Source organism: Haematobia irritans, chromosome 2 (genome assembly GCF_050003625.1).
Source record: "Haematobia irritans isolate KBUSLIRL chromosome 2, ASM5000362v1, whole genome shotgun sequence".
NCBI lineage: Eukaryota > Metazoa > Arthropoda > Insecta > Diptera > Muscidae > Haematobia > Haematobia irritans.
Genome location: NC_134398.1, coordinates 165,677,361 through 165,701,028, shown reverse-complemented (window position 1 = coordinate 165,701,028; position 23,668 = coordinate 165,677,361). Strand labels below are relative to the sequence as shown.

Sequence of the window (23,668 nt, the reverse complement as noted above, 5' to 3'; positions counted from 1 at the left end):
GTGTTAGAATATGGTCTCTAATGACCATGCAAAAATTGGTCCACGTCGGCTTATAATTATATATAGCCCCATATAAACCGATCCCCAGATTTGACGTCCGGAGCCTCTTAGAGGAGCAAAATTTATCCGATCCGGTTGAAATTTGGTACGTGGTGTTTGTATATGGTCGCTAACAACCATATCGGTCCATAATTATATATAGCCCCCATGTAAATCGATCCCCAGATTTGTCCTCCGGAGCCTCTTGGAGGAGCAAAATTCATCCGATCCGGTTGAAATTTGGAACATGGTGTTAGAATGTGGTCTCTAAGAAACACGCAAGAATTGTTAAGCTTAATGTCAAGGGACCTCCTTTTTATAGCAGAGTCCGAACGGCGTTCCACATTGCAGTGAAACCACTTAGAGAAGTTTTGAGATCCTCAGAAATGTCACCAGCATTACTGAGGTGGGATAATCCACCGCTGAAAAAACTTTTTGGTGTTCGGTCGAATCAGGAATCGAACCGACGACCTTGTGTATGCAAGGCGGGCATACACACCACGGTGGCTCTTCTATAGAAAATTTTGTCAAAATTTTATTTTGTCAAAATTTTATTTCTATAGAAACTTTAAACTTAAATATATACATATTTAATCGGCCTTTTTAGTTTAATATATACCACATATGGACTATGTGGTATATATTACGGTGTTAGGAAGACTTACGATACCTTGCCATCGGCAAGTGTTACCGCAACCCAAGTAATTCGATTGTGGATGACAGTCTTCAGTAGAAGTTTCTAAGCAATCCATGGTGGAGGGTACATAAACTTCGGCCTGGCCGAACTTACGGCCGTATATACTTGTTTTTTAATATTTCTCTAAAAAAAATCACTCTTTGTGTTCTGAGTAGTAGTGCAGTTCTGAGTCCATCTGCAACCGTCCGTCTGTTTGAATCGCTTTAACATGTTATCTTAACTTGAAACAAGGCGCAAGTAAATTTATGAAGTAGACTGGATAGTATTGCAAATGAGTCCATATCGAATCATTTTTAGGTATAACCCCATATAATTTTACATTTGGATCCCCTTGGAGGAGCAAATTTCATCCGATCCAGTTGAAATTTGCTACATGACGTTAGTATAGTCTCTCTAATAACCATACAAATATTAATCCTTTTAGATTCATAAGAATATATAGCTCACATATAAACCGATGCCCAATTTGTAATTTTGAGCCTCTAGCAAAAGCAAATTTTATCCGATTCGATTAAAATGTGGCACATGATGTGAATATATGCTTTCTGCTAATTATATAAAAATTACTCCATATCAATTCATAATTACATACAGCCCCCATATAATCCGATCCCCAGAATTGGCTTGTGGACCCTCTGGGACGAGCAACTTTCATCCTATCCAATTGATATTTGGTATGTGGTTTAAGTTTTTATCCTCTAATAAACATTCAAAAATTGTTCTATATATACATCCCCCAAATAAACCGATCTCCAGATTTGATCTCCGGCGGTGTTCTGACGAAACAAAATTCATCAGATCTGCTTGGAATTTGAAAGTCAATATGTGACCTCTATAGAAAAATTGATTCATATCGTTCTATAAGTACCATACATATAGCCCTCATATAAACCCATCCCCAGATTTAATTTCGGGAGCCTCTGGATTTGCAAATTTGATACAATCTATTAGAAATTTAGTACGATATGACAATATATGGCTACGAACAATAATACGAAAATTGGGCCATATCGTTTTCTAATTACATATAGTCCCTATATTATCTGACCCATAGATTAGATTTGCGAAGCATCTATCCGATCCAATAAAAATAGCCGATATTAGTATGTGGTCTCAAACAACCATGCAAAAATTGGTCCATAGCGGTACATAAGTACCGCGAAACCTCTCAAACTTTCACTGTACATATAGCTTCCATAAAACCGATCCCTAGATTTAATTTGCGGAGCTTCTACACCGAAAGAAGTGAACTGTTTTATAGGAAGAATGGACTACCATGCACGGAATTGAATTGAATTTTACTCCACATTTTGAGATTTTCACAAAGCGTTGTTAAAACCAGGAAATTTTAATGCCCTGTTATAATTACATCATCTCATAGAAGAAAAAATTAACTAAAAGTAAAGAAGAAAATAATTGGCGCCAAATCATGACCATTTTAACCATACATTTTTACTATTTTTGGGAATCGTACGAAAATTTTCATTTGTTTTAGTTCATATTGAACTTATGTGTGCGGTCATTGAAATGTATACTCACGTTTAGTTCATAAAATTTTTGAGACATACTTAAAACAAGTAATATTTCATTAAGCTGTGGAAAATTTCGATAAAAAAAAAATAATATTTAACTATAACCAAATAATTTTTTTCCAATAAAAATAAGTTAAATTTAGCGTAAGTCTAACTACGGAAATTTTTTTCTGTGTAGAAGTGCAAATTTGATTCAATCCAGTTGGAATTTGGTATGGTATACCAATATATTGCCTCGAACCATCATGCAAAAATTTTTCCATATCGGTTCCTCATACAAATCGATAACCACACTTTAGATCCGATCCGTTTGAATTTTCGTAAGTGATGTCGGTGTATACTTTCCACTAACCATGACAAAATTGGTCCATATCGTTTCATAATTATATAAAGACCCCAAATTTACCCACTCCCAAATATGACTAGAAGTCATATTTGAAGCCAAAATGAAGCTAAATATGACTAGAAGTCCTCATAGAGAAATTTCAACCCATGCGGTTGAATTTTCCGAAAATTGTTTCATATCGATTCATAGTTATTTATAATTTATAATTGCAATATATTTAATTATTATTTTTATACATATTTACATATCTTAGATTTCTGTAAAATAAGCTAATAACTTTGAGTTAACAGGAATATTATAGAAAATTCGTAAATTCTTTTAAATACAACTATCCAAATATCGGCATATAATAATTATTTTCATCCATCAATCCAATTAAAATTTACATTTAACCAAAATATAGTATATTAATAAAATAGCCAAACAATACCACTCTTATGATGCGCAAACAATTAGATTAAAATTTTAAGCGGTCAAACAATATTCGTCAAGTTTAAGGTAATAGTAGGACCAATATTATGTCCTGTGGGTTACTGTAATTGGTTATTTAAAATCATAAGCATACATATATTTTATATAAATATCAAATTATATTATGATTGACGACGTCATACAGGGATAACATATTGTATTGTTGCTTAATATTTATTGATATTGAAGAGGCGAACGCCATGGAATAGAGGAAGTTCTGGTAGACATGTTAGAAGGAAGAGTAGAATGGGCATTGCAGTTAAAAATTTCCGTGTTGCTGTGAATTTTTCACCATCATCGATTTGCTTCCAATGCACATTGGGCCAAATGACCGAAATCTCAAATCAAATTTTGAACTTGTGAAAATTAAATATTTGGTGGTACGAAAAAGTTGACAACACATTACCAAAAACAAATCCAAAATGGTAAAACAATATGGCAACCCGTTTGGCGGTCTCAGGCCGACGAAGTGGCAACTCTTTGCTATTGATTTTTTTCTTGAATTCATAGTGTAGCAAGGTGCTTTAGAGATTTTGCTGGTAAAAAAAAAGTTTTTTAAGTTATAAACTTAATTTAAAATGTAAAATTTAAGTCAAAGAATGTACTTTTAGTAAAAATTAACAGCGATGGTAAATATTGTTTGGTTGTTTAAGAAAAAATGTGTGACAAAAAACATATTTTTTCTTTGCTAAATATAATGTATGTCCCATGTTGTCTGGAGTAGAACTTACTATATTGGAACGTATTGGTAGAGTTTTATACTGCGTTAGAAAGGTTGAACATAAATTTGTCTGCTTATAAGTGCTAATGAAGCTACCCTATTATAATTATGGTGTTACAATCAAAACGCAGAAATTATTAAATATTGGATAGAAAACAACTCCCAGTGCTGTAATAATGATGCAGAAACATTAAAAAGAGATAAGTCTATCATGATAACTTGAAGAAAAAATAAAAATAATTGTGCAGGGAATTAGAATGAAGTAAAGTTACTTTGTTTAGTAGAAACGTTTGGACAAAACAATGATAACGAATGAGAAATTTAGGTAAATCTGCAATATCTACCATATCATTAATAACAGGTATATAAAATAAAATGTCGTCCTGGGTATCTTACTGTAACTGATTCGTCGACACAAGTTCCGTTACAAAATTTGGTTAATCATAAAGCTAATATTTACATATAGACTTACATATAGCAGAGTGTCAAGGTAGTGACACGTACTGAAGTAATATGATCACTTCAAACATGTTTCAAGAACAAAATGTTATTTTTGGACTGATAACGCAAAAACGGTATCTGAAAATTTTTTAACGAATATGTTCCCATTTCAATATAGTGTTGCAGAAATAATGGTATTTAAAACTTTTAGAGTGTAAGAGATTGAATTAAACTAAAATTGCTAAAATCATATACACTCTAAGGCAGTGATCAAGATGGAGTAACAGTGAGCATCAGTTCTAATCTAGATTTTCAGTTTCCAATGTTACTACATATTGAAATATTTGATTTGATGTATGATAAAAGTGGTTGAGATACATCCTCCATTAGAAAGTGGGCGTGGCAGTGGCCGGATAGGTCCGAAATGTTGATCATACTTTATTCTCATCCCCAGTGGTACATGTACAAAATTTTAGAGCTCTAAGCGCTTCCTATGGGTTGAAATACGCCCTTCATTTTAAAGTGGGCGTGGCAATGGGCGGATCGGTCCAAATTTTTTATCATACTTTATTCTCATCCCAAGTGGCAGATGTACAAAATTTCAGAGCTCTAGGCGCTTCCTTTGGGTTGAAATAAGCCTTCATTTTAAAGTGGGCGTGGCAGTGGGCGGATCGGTCCAAAATTTTAATCATACTTTATTCTAATCCCCAGTGGTATATGTACAAAATTTCAGAGCTCTGGGTGCTTCCGTTGATTTAATGCGTCAAAAACCTGTCATTTGGCCCATTGTGCAATGTGTCAAACGTCGGCCGGAATCGTTCTCAATGGAAAACCAAGGGGCTCCTTTGATAATGTGCAGAAAATGTAAATGCGCCCCACTATCTAGAAGATTTGTTAAAGTCAATGCCATAGAAATGCTTATGAATGGAATGGACAATAAAATTAAATGGGTTGTTACAACTCCCTGAATATAAGCAAGCCACATCCCCCTTGCTCCGAGCCAGGAAGAATTTAGATTAGGCTCTCCATGACCTCCGGCAATCACTGTCATATTCTTTAAGTTCTGAGATTAAAACACAACTTCTTAATCTTTAGAAGTACAATCTAATCTCATAAAATTGATGATGTTTTCTTTTATAGACTCCTCTATATAAGCCGATCAAGAAATAATACATATATGTACTTAATCCGTCTTTTTTGTCTAAAATAAGTTTCATGTGGACTAACTTATAAGGTACTTTGTCATCGGCTATTGCCACAACCCAAGTGTTGCAACAATTCGATTGTGGATGACTTGCTACGCATTACACAGTGGAGGATACATAATATTCGGCCTGACCAAACTTACGGCCGTATATACTTGAGTACCTTTAAAACGATTAGTATTGCATTTAGAAATGTTGAGTGAGGTTTCTTTAAAACTTACCAATATTTCAAAAACCAGAAGATTTTCAGCCATTAGAATCTAAAGTTAAAAGTTCTTTCATTCTGGAAAAAAAAACAAATTACATTCTTCTTTAGTACCACTAGCTAATTGACAATCATAAATCATTATGAATTTTTTTATTTAGTTAACGCGAACTAACAGTAAAAGTCTTTGAGATTGTTTCTCAGAAATTCTTAAATTTCTTTTGCTTTTTATTCCACAAACTAATATGCATATAAATAACTAAGGGAAGAGAGTGCGAGAGAAGGAAAAACATTATGTTTCAGAGTATGAGATTATCAGATTAAAAGAGATAGAGAGTTTTTTTTGCCTGACTCAATGCAAGATGAATAGAGAAATAAAGTAAGAAAAAATCCAAACAAGAACATACGTACGCAAAAAAGTTAAATATGTTGAAAGTATACAGCTAGTAATAAAAACAACCGACAAAAAAGCTACCTCCAAACAAAAGCAAAAACAAAACAAAAAAAAAAAACTTTATCAAATAAATAAATTAGAGGATAATGCAAGAAAATCCTTTTAATTTTGGTTGGGATATTAAATTGTATTTATAATAGTTAGATGGCTTTTTTTGCTGCCATAAGTTTTTTTTTTGTACAAAGCCACATAAAGTTATGTGTGTTATGGGGTGGAACGATTTTTTTTATTTTATTATATTTTAGGTGAAGGTCCTGGCAACCAGTCCTAATAAATATTTTAAATAAATATTTTATTATAGAATATTCCGGCACCTGTCCGCAGAACAAAATTATAAGATTTTTCACCAGCCCAATGAAACTTTCTTTATTTCAATTCACATTTATTGTTTAATCCAAAGCCATTCCGAGGCCAACATTGATTACGTTTACCAACAATATAGATACACTATTGGTATCAAATTACAATGTATACATACATATATTAATTCTAAGAAGAAAAAAACACAAAAAGTGTTATTGATACGAATATTATAACGCGAACTTTGCATTATTAAAGTATGAAAACGTGGAACAACCAAACTATGCGTCCTCGTAGTGTCGCCTAACTCGAACAAATCGTTTTTGATAAATATTTTTATCAAAATTTAATAATAAGTATTTTTTCTGTGTAGGTTCAATACACAGAAAAAAAATTTCATAGTTCAACTAACGCTAAATTTAACTTATTTTTATTGGAAAAAATTATTTGCTTGTAGTTAAAATTTATTATTTTTATTGAAATTTTCTGCAGCTTAATGAAATCTTACTTTTTTAAGTATGTCTCAAAAATTTTATGAACTAAACGTGAGTATAAAGTTCAATGACCGTAAACAAACAAATGAAAATTTTCGTACGATTCCCAAAAATAGTAAGAATGAACTACTGTATGGTTAAAATGGTCATGATTTGGCGCCAATGATTTTCTTCTCTATTTTTGGTTAATTTTTTCTTCTATGAGATGATGTAATTTCTCAAAATGTGGAGTAAAATTTAGTTCAATTTTCGTGCGTGGTAGTTCATTCTTCTTATAAAACAGTTCACTTTTTTATACCCTCCACCATAGGATGGGGGTATAGTAACTTTGTCATTCCGTTTGTAGCACATCGAAATATTGCTCTAAGACCCCATAAAGTATATATTCTGGGTCGTGGTGAAATTCTGAGTCGATCTGAGCATGTCCTTCCGTCCGTCTGTTGAAATCACGCTAACTTCCGAACGAAACAAGCTATCGACTTGGAACTTGGCACATGTAGTTGTTATTGATGTAGGTCGGATGGTATTGCAAATGGGCCATATCGGTCCACTTTTACGTACAGCCCCCATATAAACGGACCCTCATATTTGGCTTGCAGAGCCTCTAAGAGAAGCATATTTCATCCGATCCGGCTGAAATTTGATACATGATGTTGGTTATGGTCTCTAACAACCACGAAAAAATTGCTCCACATCGGTCCATAATTATATATAGCCCCCATATAAACCGATCCCCAGATTTGACTTGCGGAGCCTCTAAGAGAAGCAAATTTCATCCGATCCGGTTGAAATTTGGAACATGGTGTAAGCATATAGTCTCTAACAGCCATGCCAGAATTGGTCCATATCAGTTCATAATTATATAAAGCCCGCATATAAACCGTTCTCCAATATATGGCCGCAAACAAACATATCAAAATTAGTTCATATCGGTCTAAAGTAATATATAGACGATCCCAAATCACACAAAAATTGGTTCATATCGGTTCATAATCATGGTTGGCACTCGGGCCAAAATTAATGTACCAAAATTTTATCTATCAAAATTTTATTTCTATAGAAAATTTTGTCAAAATTTTATTTCTATAGAAAATTTTGTTAACATTTTATTTCTATAGAAAATTTTGTTAAAATTTTATTTCTATAGAAAATTTTGTCAAAATTTTATTTCTATAGAAAATTTTATCAAAATTTTATTTTTATAGATTTTTTTTTCAAAATTTTATTTCCATCGTAAATTTTGTCAAAATTGTAATTCTATAGAAATTTTTGTTAAAATTTCATTTCTATCGAAAATTTTGTCAAAGCTTTATGTCTATAGAAAATTTTGTCAAACTTTTATTTCTATAGAACATTTTGTCAAACTGAATTATATACGTATTTAATCGGCCTTTTTTAATTTAATATATACCACGTATGGACTTACTTACAATTTAGAAGACGGTGTTAGGAGGTTTTAAGATACCTTGCCTTCATAGTCCTGTTTGGCTCTCGGGCCAAAAATAATCTACCAAAATTTTATCTATCAAAATTTTATTTCTATAGAAAATTTTGTCAAAATTTTATTTCTATAGAAAATTTTGTTAACATTTTATTTCTATAGAAAATTTTGTTAAAATTTTATTTCTATAGAAAATTTTGTCAAAATTTTATTTCTATAGAAAATTTTATCAAAATTTTATTTTTATAGATTTTTTTTTCAAAATTTTATTTCTATCGTAAATTTTGTCAAAATTGTAATTCTATAGAAATTTTTGTTAAAATTTCATTTCTATCGAAAATTTTGTCAAAGCTTTATGTCTATAGAAAATTTTGTCAAACTTTTATTTCTATAGAACATTTTGTCAAACTGAATTATATACGTATTTAATCGGCCTTTTTTAATTTAATATATACCACGTATGGACTTACTTACAATTTAGAAGACGGTGTTAGGAGGTTTTAAGATACCTTGCCATCGGCAAGCGTTACCGCAAGCCAAGTAATTCGTTTGTGGATGGCAGTGTTTAGAAGAAGTTTCTAAGCAATCCATGGTACATAGGCTTCGGCCTGACCGTATATACTTGTTTTATTTTTTATTTATAGTTCATATTTGTTTTTATGAGAAGAGAATAAAGAAAATAATTTTTGATTTATTTTAAGTTCAGTTTTCGCACGAGTTAGTTAGTACTCTTCCCATAAAACATTTCACATTTTTGCTGTATATATAAAATTGTGATCTTGAAAAAAATTTCTGTCAGGTATATTTTCAGGCATATCAAATGAAACTTTGCTCAAACACCTTCCCTATTGTATGTTCATACATTTCTGCATACAAATATGTTGAATTTCTATAATTGTATTTGTTTGAATTTCAGCTCTTATCATTGGCAAACACTTGCCTCTCCTCCCCGTACGTAAAAGCATTAATAACACATACGCAATTGCGGCTATGGCAAAATACCAGCATATGTCTAATAACATCGAAAGGCATAAATGTGTGTGTGTGTGTGAGTGTGCATGTATATTTGTACTCTCCTTCTGCTGTGAAACCAACCACATACCCTTCACAAAGATATGTGTTTTTCATTCCATATCTAAAGTTTAGTTAGCCATGAGAAAAAATAAAAGTTAACTAAAACATCATCAGCCAGCCTTTCAATGACTTTGTGGCTCAAAGGTGTGAGCAGAAACGCTTGCTGTCCGTTGTATTTTTTTCTGTACTGATTAAAAATAAAATTAAAAAAGTTTTCTTTGCCACACTCAACAAAGGCTTAATTCACATGGTATGGGTTTTTTTGGTTTTTTGCTCCCTTGATTTCTCGCTCTCTTCTTGGTTCGTTTGTTGTTCTTGGCTAAATGTTTGTTTATTTATTTCATTTAATATAATTTAAGCCTTTGTTTTTTGTTTTTTTTTTTTGCTGTGCTGTAATCAACGATGGATGTCATGTGGTTCAGAATTTATGCGTTTATCTTGTGTTGTAATTAAAGTCATTAATTAATGTTGGTATGGTGAATAGAGCAGTAGCAGCAAAGAAAAACAAAATAAAATAACTTTGTCATGGGAGAGAGAGGGTGAATAAATTTCTATTTATTAGTATTTTTTTTTGTATTTAAGAGAAAAAGTTACTTTCTCAATCAATACATAATTAAAAATAACAAGTAAGGAAAATCTATGGTAAAGTCAGCAGGGTCGACTATATGATAAAATTCACCAGTTTGTAGAATAAATTTTTTGATATCATGATACATGCATATCGATGATATATATCTGAACCGATTTATTCTAAAATCAATAGCGCTTATTTTGATCGATGGGACTTAAACTGCAAGCTGTCCTTTGCCTACAAACATGCATTAACAAACAGACAAACGGACGGATATCCCTTAATCAATTTATTTCGAAGACGATCCATAAACTTATTATTCATTGATACATTGATTCAAAATATTTGGGCCAAGGTGTGTGTACCTGATGATCTACGTTTTGTCAGCAAATGAAGCAGCAATTCTCCTATATTGTACAGAGCAGAAAACATAGCCAAGAGTCTTTATTAATAACCTTGCATTTTATAGAGTAGGATGCAAAGGATAAGTAAGGTTATGTTAGCTTGAGAAGAGGACTCAGGTTGCCCTGTCTCATGTTGGCTGACATATACCTAAGTCAGAATACGGCTTGTAGTGCGATCTACCTTCTTCTTTCCTCGTATTCCTCTATTATTCCAGGAACTATGTGTGATATCCCTAATTTGTTTCCACTCCTTGTTTCCCAGCTGGGCCAGGTCTCAGATCACGTCTTCACCGATATGGTTAACTCTAGGCCTAATAAATAAAGGACAGAGACAAAGGTAGTAGTCCAAGGTCTCATCATCCTCAAAACACGCCCTACATATACTATCTTTTGCTGCTCCTTTTTGGCGCAGATATACTCTCAATTGTACACTGAAAAAAAGCATGCCCGGTTCCAAAGATTTTGTCTTTACTTTAAAAATTTTGGTATTGGTTCCGAGCCAAAGAAGCGGAGAATACAAGTAAGGATACCTTTAAGACACAATTCTCTTTTAAATTTAGGTTTTGTGTTTTTGCTTCTAGGAAGCAAATTTAAATTTTTCGTTTTTTTCAGCTTTTTTTTCTTCATATGCTATCAAAGTCCTTAAAAAACGAGTTAACGACAACTTTAATTTTGAAATTCAGACTCGATTTCCAGTAGAAATTGTGCTATGTTTCAACTAAAAAAACATATTTAAAATAAAGTGTTGAATAACATGCCCTATTTTTGAACGATTTTTATGCCCTCCACCATAGGACGGGGGTATATTAACTTTGTCATTCCGTTTGTAACACATCGAAATATTGCTCTAAGACCCCATAAAGTATATATATATTCTGGTTCGTGGTGGAATTCTGAGTCGATCTGAGCATGTCCGTCCGTCCGTCTGTTGAAATCACGCTAACTTCCGAACGAAACAAGCTATCGACTAGAAACTTGGAACAAGTAGTTGTTATTGATGTCGGTCCACCTTTACGTATAGCCCCCATATAAACGGACCCCCAAATTTGGCTTGCGATTGCTCTAAGAGAAGCAAATTTCATCCGATCCGCCTGAAATTTGGTACATGGTGTTGGTATATGCTCTCTAATGACCATGAAAAAATTGGTCTACATCGGCCCATAATTATATATAGCCCCCATATAAACCGATCCCCCGATTTGGCTTGCGAAGCCTCTAAGAGAACCAAATTTCATCCGATCCGGCTGAAATTTGGTACATGGTGTTGGTATATGCTCTTTAACAACCCTGCAAAAATTGGTCCATATCGGTCCACTTTTACGTATAGCCCCCATATAAACGGACCCCCAAATTTGGCTTGCGATTTCTCTAAGAGAAGCAAATTTAATCCGATCCGCCTGAAATTTGGTACGTGGTGTTGGTATATGCTCGCTAATGACCATGAAAAAATTGGTCCACATCGGCCCATAATTATATATAGCCCCCATATAAACCGATCCCCAGATTTTACCTCCGGAGCCTCTTAGAGGAGCAAAAGTTATCCGATCCGATTGAAATTTGGTACGTGGTGTTAGTATATTGTCTCTAACAACCATGGCAAAAGTGGTCCATATCGGTCCATAATTATATATATCCCCCATATAAGCCGATTCCCAGATTTGACCTCCGGAGCCTCTTAGAGGAGCAAAATTCATCCGATCCGGTTAAAATTTGGTACGTGGTGTTAGTATATGGTCTCTAACAACCATGCAAGAATTGGTCCATATCGGTCCATAATTATATATAGCCCCATATAAGCCGTTCCCCAGATTTGGCCTACGGAGCCCCTTGCAAAAGTCATCCGACCCGGTTGAAATTTGCAACGTCGTGTTAGTATAAGGCCGCTTATAACCATGTAATAATTGGTCCATATCGGTCGATAGTTATATATAGCCGATCCCCAATCACACAAAAATTGGTCCATATCGGTTCATAATCATGGTTGCCATTCGAGCCAAAAATAATCTACCAAAAATTTTATTTTTATAGAAAACATTGTCAAAAAGTTATTTCTATAGAAAAATTTGTCAAAATTTTATTTCTATAGAAAAAGTTGTCAAAATTTTATTTTGTCAAAATTTTATTTATATAGAAACTTGAAATTATTTATGTATTTAATCGGCCTTTTTTAGTTTAATATATACCACGTATGGACTATGTGGTATATATTACGGTGTTAGGAAGTTTTAAGATACCTTGCCATCGGCAAGTGTTACCGCAACCCAAGTAATTCGATTGTGGATGACAGTCTTCAGGAGAAGTTTCTACGCAAACCATGGTGGAGGGTACATAAGCTTCGGGAGCCACCGTGGTGCAATGGTTAGCATGCCCGCCTTGCATACACAAGGTCGTGGGTTCGATTCCTGCTTCGACCGAACACCAAAAAGTTTTTCAGCGGTGGATTATCCCACCTCAGTAATGCTGGTGACATTTCTGAGGGTTTCAAAGTTTCTGTAAGTGGTTTCACTGCAATGTGGAACCCCGTTCGGACTCGGCTATAAAAAGGAGGTCCCTTGTCATTGAGTTTAACATGGAATCGGGCAGCACTCAGTGATAAGAGAGAAGTTCACCAATGTGGTATCACAATGGACTGAATAGTCTAAGTGAGCCTGATACATCGGGCTGCCACCTAACCTAACCTAACCTCGGCCTGGCCGAACTTACGGCCGTATATACTTGTTTGCTTTGTAGTCAAGATGCAAAAAGACAACAAATTTAAAGACAGTTTCAAGACAAGTTGACCTTACCCCAAAAAAATTTTTCTTTCATGTTATGATACCCATTTTTAAGTCAAATCACTTAATTATAAGGACAATACGACTTCATTGAAAAGTTTATCGACTTTTGGACAAAAAAAAAAACTTTATATTAGAGAAATGCGTCTTTTATGCTAAGCAAAATTTGCATTAGGATATGAAATCTTTGGTCTCATGACAATATTTTTTTCAGTGTAGGTGCCCGGTCATTATTCCCATTTTCCAGAGATATTGGTTTTTGATCCCATTTTGAATATAGATCGACTGACAAATTCATCAAATTTGTTTCAGTTTGTTCGTATTTCAGTTTGTTCGTACTATAATAATACTATATGTAAAAAACAATGCATATCTGAGTGTCAATACATTTATTTTAATATGACCATATATAGTTTTGGTTTTCGCACAATTAACCAAACTTTAAGCCTCAATTCATTTTGGTTACAATTTACATTTTCTCATTGGTTGCCAAAATTTAAAATGATTTTATAAACTGAATACAAGGCCACCCTTAATTATACATTCAAATCATAATTTAACGATGTTATATTTCTAAACACACACACACACGCACAATTTTTCGCATTCAGTTCATTTATTGTTTAAATTTAAATTTAAAATTTAATTATGCTGTATGAGCTTAAAGACCAAACAACGAATTTTCAATAGGTAATTAGTGTATGATGTATTTGAAATAATAAGCTTTATAATAGAACTGTAAAGAAAATACAAAATTTCGATTGTTTGTTCACTATTTCTAGTACAATGAAAATATTTTTCATTTCATTAAAAGTTCAAACAATTATTATTTACACTTAATGAGAAGCCTTCTGGCACATATTTGTTTTTCATAATTTAATGCCAAAAAACAAAAATCATCTGGCAATTTAAATGAAATTAAGTTACCTCAAATCGGATTTGAATTGCCAAAGTTTTTTGTTCATAACAGTATTGTGATACGTTTATAATATTTCAAAAATTAATTTCACATATTGAAAGTTGCCATAAAAAGATTAAAAAAAGTATTTAAATTTGCAAAATAACTCTATGAAATTAAATTTGTTTTTGGACCTTGGATCGCATAATTGATATTAATTCAATTGTCCAAGGGGGCGTATGCTAAATGCTTTCGTATACTTGTACGTATGAGTTATTCTGTTTAATACAAACTGAATCTTTGCAATCATTTTTATAATTTTTTCTCGACATACTACCGATTAGTTTACGCCATCATTTTTTAATTGTTTGTCTTGTCTCTGCATCTCACTATTAAGATTGTTTGAGAATTATAAAGACTACAACACAAGCATAGCTTCTATCCTAGACAAGGCACTTTGCGTTGGTCCAACGCAAGACGTTTAAATAATGATAATTTAATTTCCATAATGGGTTCAACGAGAACTCATAGCTAACGACGGCAAAAAAAGTGAAACCGAAAATAGAAAGAAAAGAACATTTCATAGTCTTTATGAAATCTGATTGTATATTGCAATTGCATTAAAAATGTTTCTTTTACTTAAGGTACATATTTTGACAGTAGGAAGAATAGAAAGGAACAATTTTAACAGCTCTATCTAGGTTAAAGGTTAAAGTGGCAGCCCGATTAAATTTCAGGCTCACTTAGACTATTCAGTCCATTGTGATAATTGAACAGCTCTATCTACAAAAGTTTTGATTATTATGGGATTACATAGTGGTTCAAGATTCCATATTATATAAACTGACGCCTTATATTTTAAAATATATTCGAGAAAGATGTTCATACTCCGAAGTCGATCACGACCGTAAGGTTAGATTAGGCGATGTCTCAGGCTCTATTGCTATATAACACATTTCAGTAACCTCAATAACAACCCATGAACAAAATTTGGAACTTCTTCTAAAGGCACGACTTTAAATACACTTCCAAAAATGTCCTCCCAAAGATGCTCTTTATTTTAACCACACAGCAAGTTCTTTTAATTAAATTTTTTATAACTCGCTTTTTTCATATTTTTAATGGGTAATTTACATTTTTTTTTTCAAATAGGGTAAAAACTCTTACTCTGTTTTATGGTGGTAAAATGGTACAAATTATTCAAATTTTATCAAATATCCATTTAAGAAAAATTTGAAAATTTTTGAAAATATTTCGCTTTTTTCATATTTTTAATGGATAATTTTAATTCCTTTTTTTCAAATAGGGTAAAAACTCTTACTCTGTTTTATGGTGATAAAATGGTACAAATTATGCAAATTTTATCAAATAATCCATTTAAGAAAAATTTTAAAATTTTTGAAAATATTTGAGGTCAAACGTTGCAGACAAGCGTTAGGATGCATTAAAAATTATAAAAAAATATAAAATTTATTTATTTGGCAAAATATCACAAAATTATTTAATCCACATCCAAAACACTGAATTCGTATCACTCTTTAAGATATGATGCAATTTCAATGCAACGGCTGTTGAAATGGTGGACATCCGTCCTACGACAAGTCCGTGTTATATTTATTGCTTCTGCGCCAATTTTGCACCACTTCCGGATCCAAAAATAACATTTTCACTATTTTTTTGGCGACGGTTTTTATACCCTCCACCATAGGATGGGGGTATATTATCTTTGTCATTCCGTTTGTAACACATCGAAATATTGCTCTAAGACCCCATAAAGTGTATATATTCTGGGTCGTGGTGAAATTCTGAGTCGATCTGAGCATGTCCGTCCGTCGTCTATTGAAATCACGCTAACTTCCGAACGAAACAAGCTATCGACTTGAAACTTGGAACAAGTAGTTGTTATTGATGTAGGTCAGATGGTATTGCAAATGGGCCATATCGGTCCACTTTTACGTATAGCCGATATAAACCGATCCCCCAATTTGGCTTGCGAGGCCTCTAAGAGAAACAAATTTTATCCGATCCGGCTGAAATTTGTTACATGGTGTTAGTATATGGTCTCTAACAACCATGCAAAAATTGGTCCACATCGGTTCATAATTATATATAGCCCCCATATAAACCGATCCCCCGATTTAGTTTGCGAGGCCTCTAAGAGAGGCAAATTTCATCCGATCTGGCTGAAATTTGGTACATGGTGTTAGTATATGATCTCTAACAACCATGCAAAAACTGGTCCACATCGGTCCATAATTATATATAGCCCCCATATAAACCGATCACCAGATTTGACCTCCGGAGCCTCTTGGAAGACCAAAATTCATCTGATTCAGTTGAAATTTGGTACGTGGTGTTAATTTATGGCCTCAAACTCCCATGTAAAAATTATTCGGTATCGGTCCATAATTATATATAGGCCCCATATAAACCAATCCCCAGATTTGACCTCCAGAGCCCCTTGGAAGAGCAAAATTCTTCCCATTCGGTTGAAATTTGGTACGAGATGTTAGTATATGGTATCCAACAACCATGCAGGAATTGGTTCCTATCAGTCCATAATTATATATAGCTCCCATATAAACCGATCTGCAGATTTGACCTCCGGTGCCTTTTGGAGAAGCAAAATTCATCCGATCTGCTTGAAATTTGGTACGTGGTGATAGTATATGATATTTAACAACCATGCCAAAACTTTTCCATATCAGTCCATAATCATATATAGCCCCATATAAACCGATCCCGCGATGTATTTTGGAGCCTCTTGGAGGAGCAAATTTCATCCGAGTGAGTTGAAATTTGGTACATTGTGCTAGTATATGGTTGTTAACAACCATGTCCAACTAGGTTCATATCGGTCTATAGTTATATATATATCCCTCATTTCCAATCACACAAAAATTGTTCCATATCAAGTTCATAATTGTATATAGCCCGTGCAAAAAGTCCATATCGATTCGTAATTATTTGTAGACCTATACATAACTTTTTTGTCTAATATATACCACGTATGGACTAACTCACAATTTAGAAAACGATGTTAAGAAGTTTTAAGATACCGCAACCCAAGTAATTCGATTGTGGATGAAAGTCTTTCGTAGAAGTTTCTACGCAATCCATGGTGGAGGGTACATAAGATTCGGCCTGGACGAACTTACGGCCGTATATACTTTTTTTGACCTCCCTTTTATAGCCGAACCCGAGCGATGTTTCACAGTGCGCTGAGACTTCTTAGAGATACTTTGAAACACCTAGAAATGGCGCCAGCATTGCTAGCAGGGGATAAGCCACCGCTAAAAACCTTTTGGGTGTTTGGTCGAAGCTGGTTTTTAATCCATGACGCTTGGTATTCAAGGCGCCATGCTCACCATTGTACCACAGTACTTTCCAATAGGTTAGTTTATGTTTATTTTCAAAGAGAGGATCAGAATTTCACTCTCTCAATTGACTTACATGTAATCCCGTATTCGGCTTGTCGAGCGCTCAAATTCGTCCGTAGCCATGACAAATTTGTCAATCGAGTTCCAGGCCCTGCTTCCTGCTGAAGAGTTTCATCTCGCCCATAAAATTGAAGTAAATCATTTTAGTGCGATTAGTTGTTATAGCTTTCGACGAGGATTAATTTAACAACTGTGCGTGGACGAACTAAACTAAATTTTTGACGATGGATCAGTGGTTATCGATGGTATGGTGAATTCAATCGAGATCCTGTGCCCCAACTGATATTGCAATATTTACACAACCTTCGGTATGAGTGGGATCAGCAAAAATACTATACCGGTGTTTTGAAACACGTCTGTGGCAGAACTGTCAATTTCGAATGCCTCTAAAATATTTTGTTGTCAGTTGTCTGCGAAGAAGTCAGGAAATCCATCCACTGAAAACGGACCGAAGACTTCCCACCACGACAATGTGAACTCTAACACATCGGCTCCAACAACTGCATTTTTGAGCAATCCGAACATCGACTTGATGGGTCATCCGTCGTTTAGCCCTGACTTGGCATCGAATAACTTTTTTTAGTTCCCGTACGTAATATAAAATAGAGACGTGAACGTAGTACGCCACCTGAGGAAGCGAATGATGCTTTCAGAAAACGTGTCTCTGATATATCTCAATCAGTGTGATAAAAATTCTTCTACAATTAGTTCAAACTCATGCAAAATTGTACCGCTCTTTATGGGGAATATTTTGTAAAACCCTTAAAACGATATTCGACGATTAATATTTGTTTTTGTTCTCTAGTCCCCAAATATAAAAGCAAACATTCGTAAGCCCAACACATACAATTTCCACTGCAACTATTCTTCACAGGGTTGCCCTTGAATAATGACCAAATACCTACAGGCATTTATTTTTAAGATCTCCCTTAACATACTGTTGTGCTTTCATCTTTCAGTAGTTTAGTGTTTGTTGGCGACGCAAATTTGCATATGATTTGACACTCTTTCGCGGTACCAATTTGGCCTAATTCTGGTTTTACATATAAATGCTTCATACTAACAATTTCCTAAATAATTTATATTTTATTCAAATTCGTCTCCTTAAATTCAATCACTTTTACTATATGTAGCAGTGTTGCCAGTAGTTTCCTGTCACGTGTCTCCAATTGTGATGCTTTCGATGGTAAAAATCCCAAATTTAAATTTAAATTACCCCCAAAAATACAATTTTGAAAAGATAGTAATAAATTAAATTTAAAAAATGACAAAAAAAAAATTGAATCTTTCCTATGCAAGTTTGCGAGTTTCTCTAAACATAATTTATTATACTGAACCGATAGAAATCTCCACGAGAATCCTCAACTTCTGGAACTTCTCTACCAAATCCACAAGTCCCCAACTATCGTCCCCATCCATGAAAACTATCCTCGATTTGAGGATAAATCCACAATAATGGCATCACTGGATCACTGAATCTTGTATTACATGTTTTACAAAAGAATGAATATAAACTTTATATTTTAAATTGACTGCTCGTAACCTAAACTTTTCACTATGGCGAGATATCAATTTACCTATGATGTGAACAAATTATTACTTTAATGTGTGAAATGGGAAGTTTTTCCTAACTTGATTTATTGAACTAAAAAATAATATATACTTGTGACGAGTTATAATGTTACGAATAATATGTGAATGTCTTCAAATTGCATACTGATAAAGGATGTTTGTTTTTTTTTATTATTTTTTATGTTAGAAGATGATGCACAGTGGTGCTGAATAACGACTCGATTTGCGAGGATTAATTCTCGTATGTAATTTCCATAGGAATTTAACATATAAGACCCAAATTGAATCATATGACACCGCCAGTTCTACACTAAAGACTATGAAAATATGTAATTGAATTTATTCATAGTGGTATTATCAAAAAAATAATTAATTTTTCATAGCTTTCAATAAAAATTCTACAAAAAATCTTACCTATTGATTGTTTGGTAGATTGGTAGAATTCTAAACGCTTTGGTAGATTTTGTTAAATATTCCTCTCCAAGGAAGAGTTTTCCAACTTTAAATTTTGAGAAAATTTTCTACAGAAATGAGATTTTGACAAGATTTTCTATAGAATTAAAATTTTGACAAAATTTTCCATAGGTATAAAATTTAGGCAACATTTTCTATAAAATTAAAATTTTGACCAAACTTTTTATAGAAATAAAATTTTGACAAAATTTCCATACAAATAAAATTTTGACAAAAATTTCCATGGAAATACAATTTTGACAAAATTTCCATATAAATAACATTTTGACAAAATTTTCTATAGAAATAAAATTTTAAAAAAAATTCCACAGGAATAAAATTCTCTTTAGAAATGATATTTTGACAAAATTCACTATGGAAATGAAATTTTGACAAAACTCTTTATAGAAATGAAATTTTTAAAAAATTTCCATAGAAATAAAATTTTGACAATATTTTTTATAGAAATAAAGTTTTGACAAAATTTTCCATAGAAATAAAATTTTTAGAAAATTTTCGATATAAATGAGATTTTGACAAAATTTTATATAGCATTCAAATTTTTAAAAATTTTCTATAGGTATAAAATTTAGACAAAATTTTCTATAAAATTTAAATTTTGACCAAATTTTTTATAGAAATAAAATTTTGACAAAAATTTCTATAGAAATAAAATTTAAACAAAATTTTCTATAGTAATAAAATTTTTAAAAAATTTCCTTAGAAATAAAATTTTGACAAATTTTGACATAGAAATAAAATTTTGACAAAATTTTCTATAGAATTAAAATTGTTACAAAATTTTCTATAGAATTAAAATTTTTACAAAATTTTCTATAGAATTAAAAGTTTCACAAAATTTTCTATAGAATTAAAATTTTGACAAAATTTTCAATAAAATTTAGACGTCATTTGCTATAAAATTAAAATTTTGACCAAATTTTCTATAGACATACAATTTTGACAAAATGTCCATATATATAAAATTTTGACAAAAATTTCTATAGAAATAAAATTTTGACAAAATTTTCTTAGAAAAAAATGTTAACAACATTTTTTATAGAAATAAAGTTTTGACAAAATTTTCCATAGAAATAAAATTTTGACAAAATTTTCCATAGAAATAAAATTTTGACAAAATTTTCTATAGAATTAAAATTTTTACAAATTTTTCTATAGAATTAAAAGTTTCACAAAATTTTCTATAGAATTAAAATTTTGACAAAATTTTCAATAAAATTTAGACGTCATTTGCTATAAAATTAAAATTTTGACCAAATTTTCTATAGACATACAATTTTGACAAAATGTCCATATATATAAAATTTTGACAAAAATTTCTATAGAAATAAAATTTTGACAAAATTTTCTTAGAAAAAAATGTTAACATTTTTTATAGAAATAAAGTTTTGACAAAATTTTCCATAGAAATAAAATTTTGACAAAATTTTCCATAGAAATAAAATTTTGACAAAATTTTCTATAGAAATAAAATTTTGACAAAATTTTCCACAGGAATTAAATTCTCTTTAGAAATGAAATTTTGAAAAAATTCGCTATAGAAATGAAATTTTGCAAAACTCTCTATTGAAATGAAATTTTGACAAAATTTCCATATAAATAAAATTTTGACAAACATTTCTATAGAAATAAAATTTTGACTAAATTTTCTATAGGAGTAAAATTTTGTCAAAATTTTCTATAGAAAAAAAAATGTTGACAACATTCTTTATAGAAATAAAGTTTTGACAAAATTTTCCATAGAAATAAAATTTTGACAAAATTTTCCATAAAAATGAAATTTTCACAAAATTTTCTATAGAATTAAAATTTTGACAAAATTTTCTATAGAATTAAAATTTTGACAAAATTTTTTATAAACTATAATTTTGAAAAAAAATTTCAATAGAAATAAAATTTTGACAAAATTTTCCATACAAATAAAATTTTGCCAAAATTTTCCACAAGAATAAATTTTTGACAATATATACTATAGAAATAAAATTTTGACAAAATTTTCTAGAGAAATAAAATTTTGCCAAAATTTTCCACATAAATAAAATTTTCCACAGGAATAAAATTTAGACAAAATTTTCTATAAAATAAAATTTTAACAAAATTTTCTATGAAATAAAATTTTGAAAAAAAAATCTATAGAAATATTTGGTAAAATTTTCTTCAAATTTTGGTAGATTATTTTTGGCCTGAGTAACCGTGCTCAGGAGTTGGCGCTGAGCAATATTGTGAAAGAAACCATGTATTCATTGCCCCTCCTGACCTAATAAAATTGTATTTACCTTTTTCTACGTCAAAATTCTACCAATGCTAGTAAAACCATTAGCTTTCAAACTGCCTCAGAGTTGAACAAATCATTAAATCATTGCACCTGATTGATTGAAACTGAACTCGGGTGCGTATGACTACTGTGAGTTGGCCAAAATGCAGATTTTTAATACTAATACGCTACCAAGTACAGCTTTACTTTACTTAAGACATACAGGGTTCATAGTATTTGTCTGGGAGAAACTATGGAGCAATGAGTTGCATGTTTGCCTTTCATGCAGAATGTTATGGGTTCAATTCCTGTTTCGACCAAACACAACCTTATTTTCGAACAAACAAAAGATTTTCCGCGGTGGATTATCTCCTCTCAGTTATGCTGGTAATATTTCTAAGTTTTAGCATTATATAGCCATTTAATACGTTTTAATTAATTTCCAAAAAAAAAAAGAACTCATAAAATAGGATTTAAATGATTTGAAATAGCTAAATATACTTTTTCAATATTATACAAACGCTATAGTGTTTGGTATTAAAAGCCTATGAACAGCAGCATTTTCTAATCGATTCATACTCGCATCAAATAATTTATGGCAAAAATGTAACTCGTACTAATCTTTTGCAGAATTATTTTTTTTAAAGCTTTGCATGTTCCATTGAATTTAGATAAACCTCTAATTATATACATTTGTTTTGCCTTATCACATAATTTTCTACTCAATACCATGTGTAAAGAGTCAAAAGTGCATAATATAAAAAATAAAGCTAGATAAATAATGAAAGCAAACATATTTTATAATGAATTAATATAGCAGCATAAAATCCTATCAGTGTGTCTGTGAATGTGCATTTTGATACTTTCATTATATTGTGAACACAGTATTTTCGTTGTTGTTCAATTTCAGTTCCGTTTTGTTTTGTGATATGCATTGATACGTTTGTTTTTAGTTTCTATTTCCACTTCATGGATTTGTAATTCAAATATCTAACAAATAAAAAAAAAACATATAATGCGTGTACATATGTTTTTAGCTTTTTGCCTGATTAATTAACATCAAAGTGTTTAATTTGTAAGTGGTCATTATTTATTGAAATTTCACAAACATAGAATTTAATAAAATCGTATTTGTCGCTGCATTTGATCACACACACATATATAGACATTCATATACGTAAACGAAGCTACATTAACATTGCCAAACCAAAAAAACTTAATACCAGAATAAATACTCAAAACGTTTATACATCAAATCATTTTGTAGAAATTTTTAAATCGGAAATATATCATTTTCAGCATAAATAAAAAAACTATGAAATCATTAAACATTTTTATTATATTATATTTTATATTATATCTCAAAAAAAAAGAACAAACACTCAACATTATTTCATACATGCGTAATTATTTATATAAAAAAATATATATTTTTAACCATATATGTATATAATAATATATTTTTAATAAACAATTTACTAATTGATTTTTATTTTGTTTTTTTCGTTCCCACATTTCTTTTCGATGCATTCGTATTCGCATTTTCCTATTCTCCCCATCTAGGGTTCCGATTTACCCATATACATATGGTACGAAAGTTACCCCGAACACATCGAAGACGGTTACAAAGGACGTGTATCGCGTGTGGCACCGGATTCGCCATTCGGTTCGGCCTCACTTAATTTGACCAACATCAAGGAATCGGACCAGGGATGGTACGAATGTAAAGTTGTATTTTTAAATCGTGATCCGAAACAGCATAAGAACGGTACATGGTTCCATTTAGATGTACATGCACCGCCCCGTTTTAGCGTAACACCAGACGATATAATATATGTTAATTTAGGTAAGTGGAATAAAT

General features: G+C 31.8%; 1 protein-coding gene across 4 annotated transcripts in view; it reads left to right on the top strand.

Annotated features, from left to right (window-relative positions):
- The window catches only part of tutl (immunoglobulin superfamily member turtle), a 478,391-nt gene that overhangs the window by 235,795 nt on the left and 218,928 nt on the right, over positions 1-23,668 (top strand). For all 4 annotated transcript variants that reach the window (XM_075296786.1, XM_075296784.1, XM_075296785.1 and 1 more), the window contains exon 5: positions 23,371-23,653. In XM_075296786.1, the coding sequence (XP_075152901.1) occupies positions 23,371-23,653 (283 nt within the window). The remainder of the gene's footprint in view (positions 1-23,370; positions 23,654-23,668) is intronic.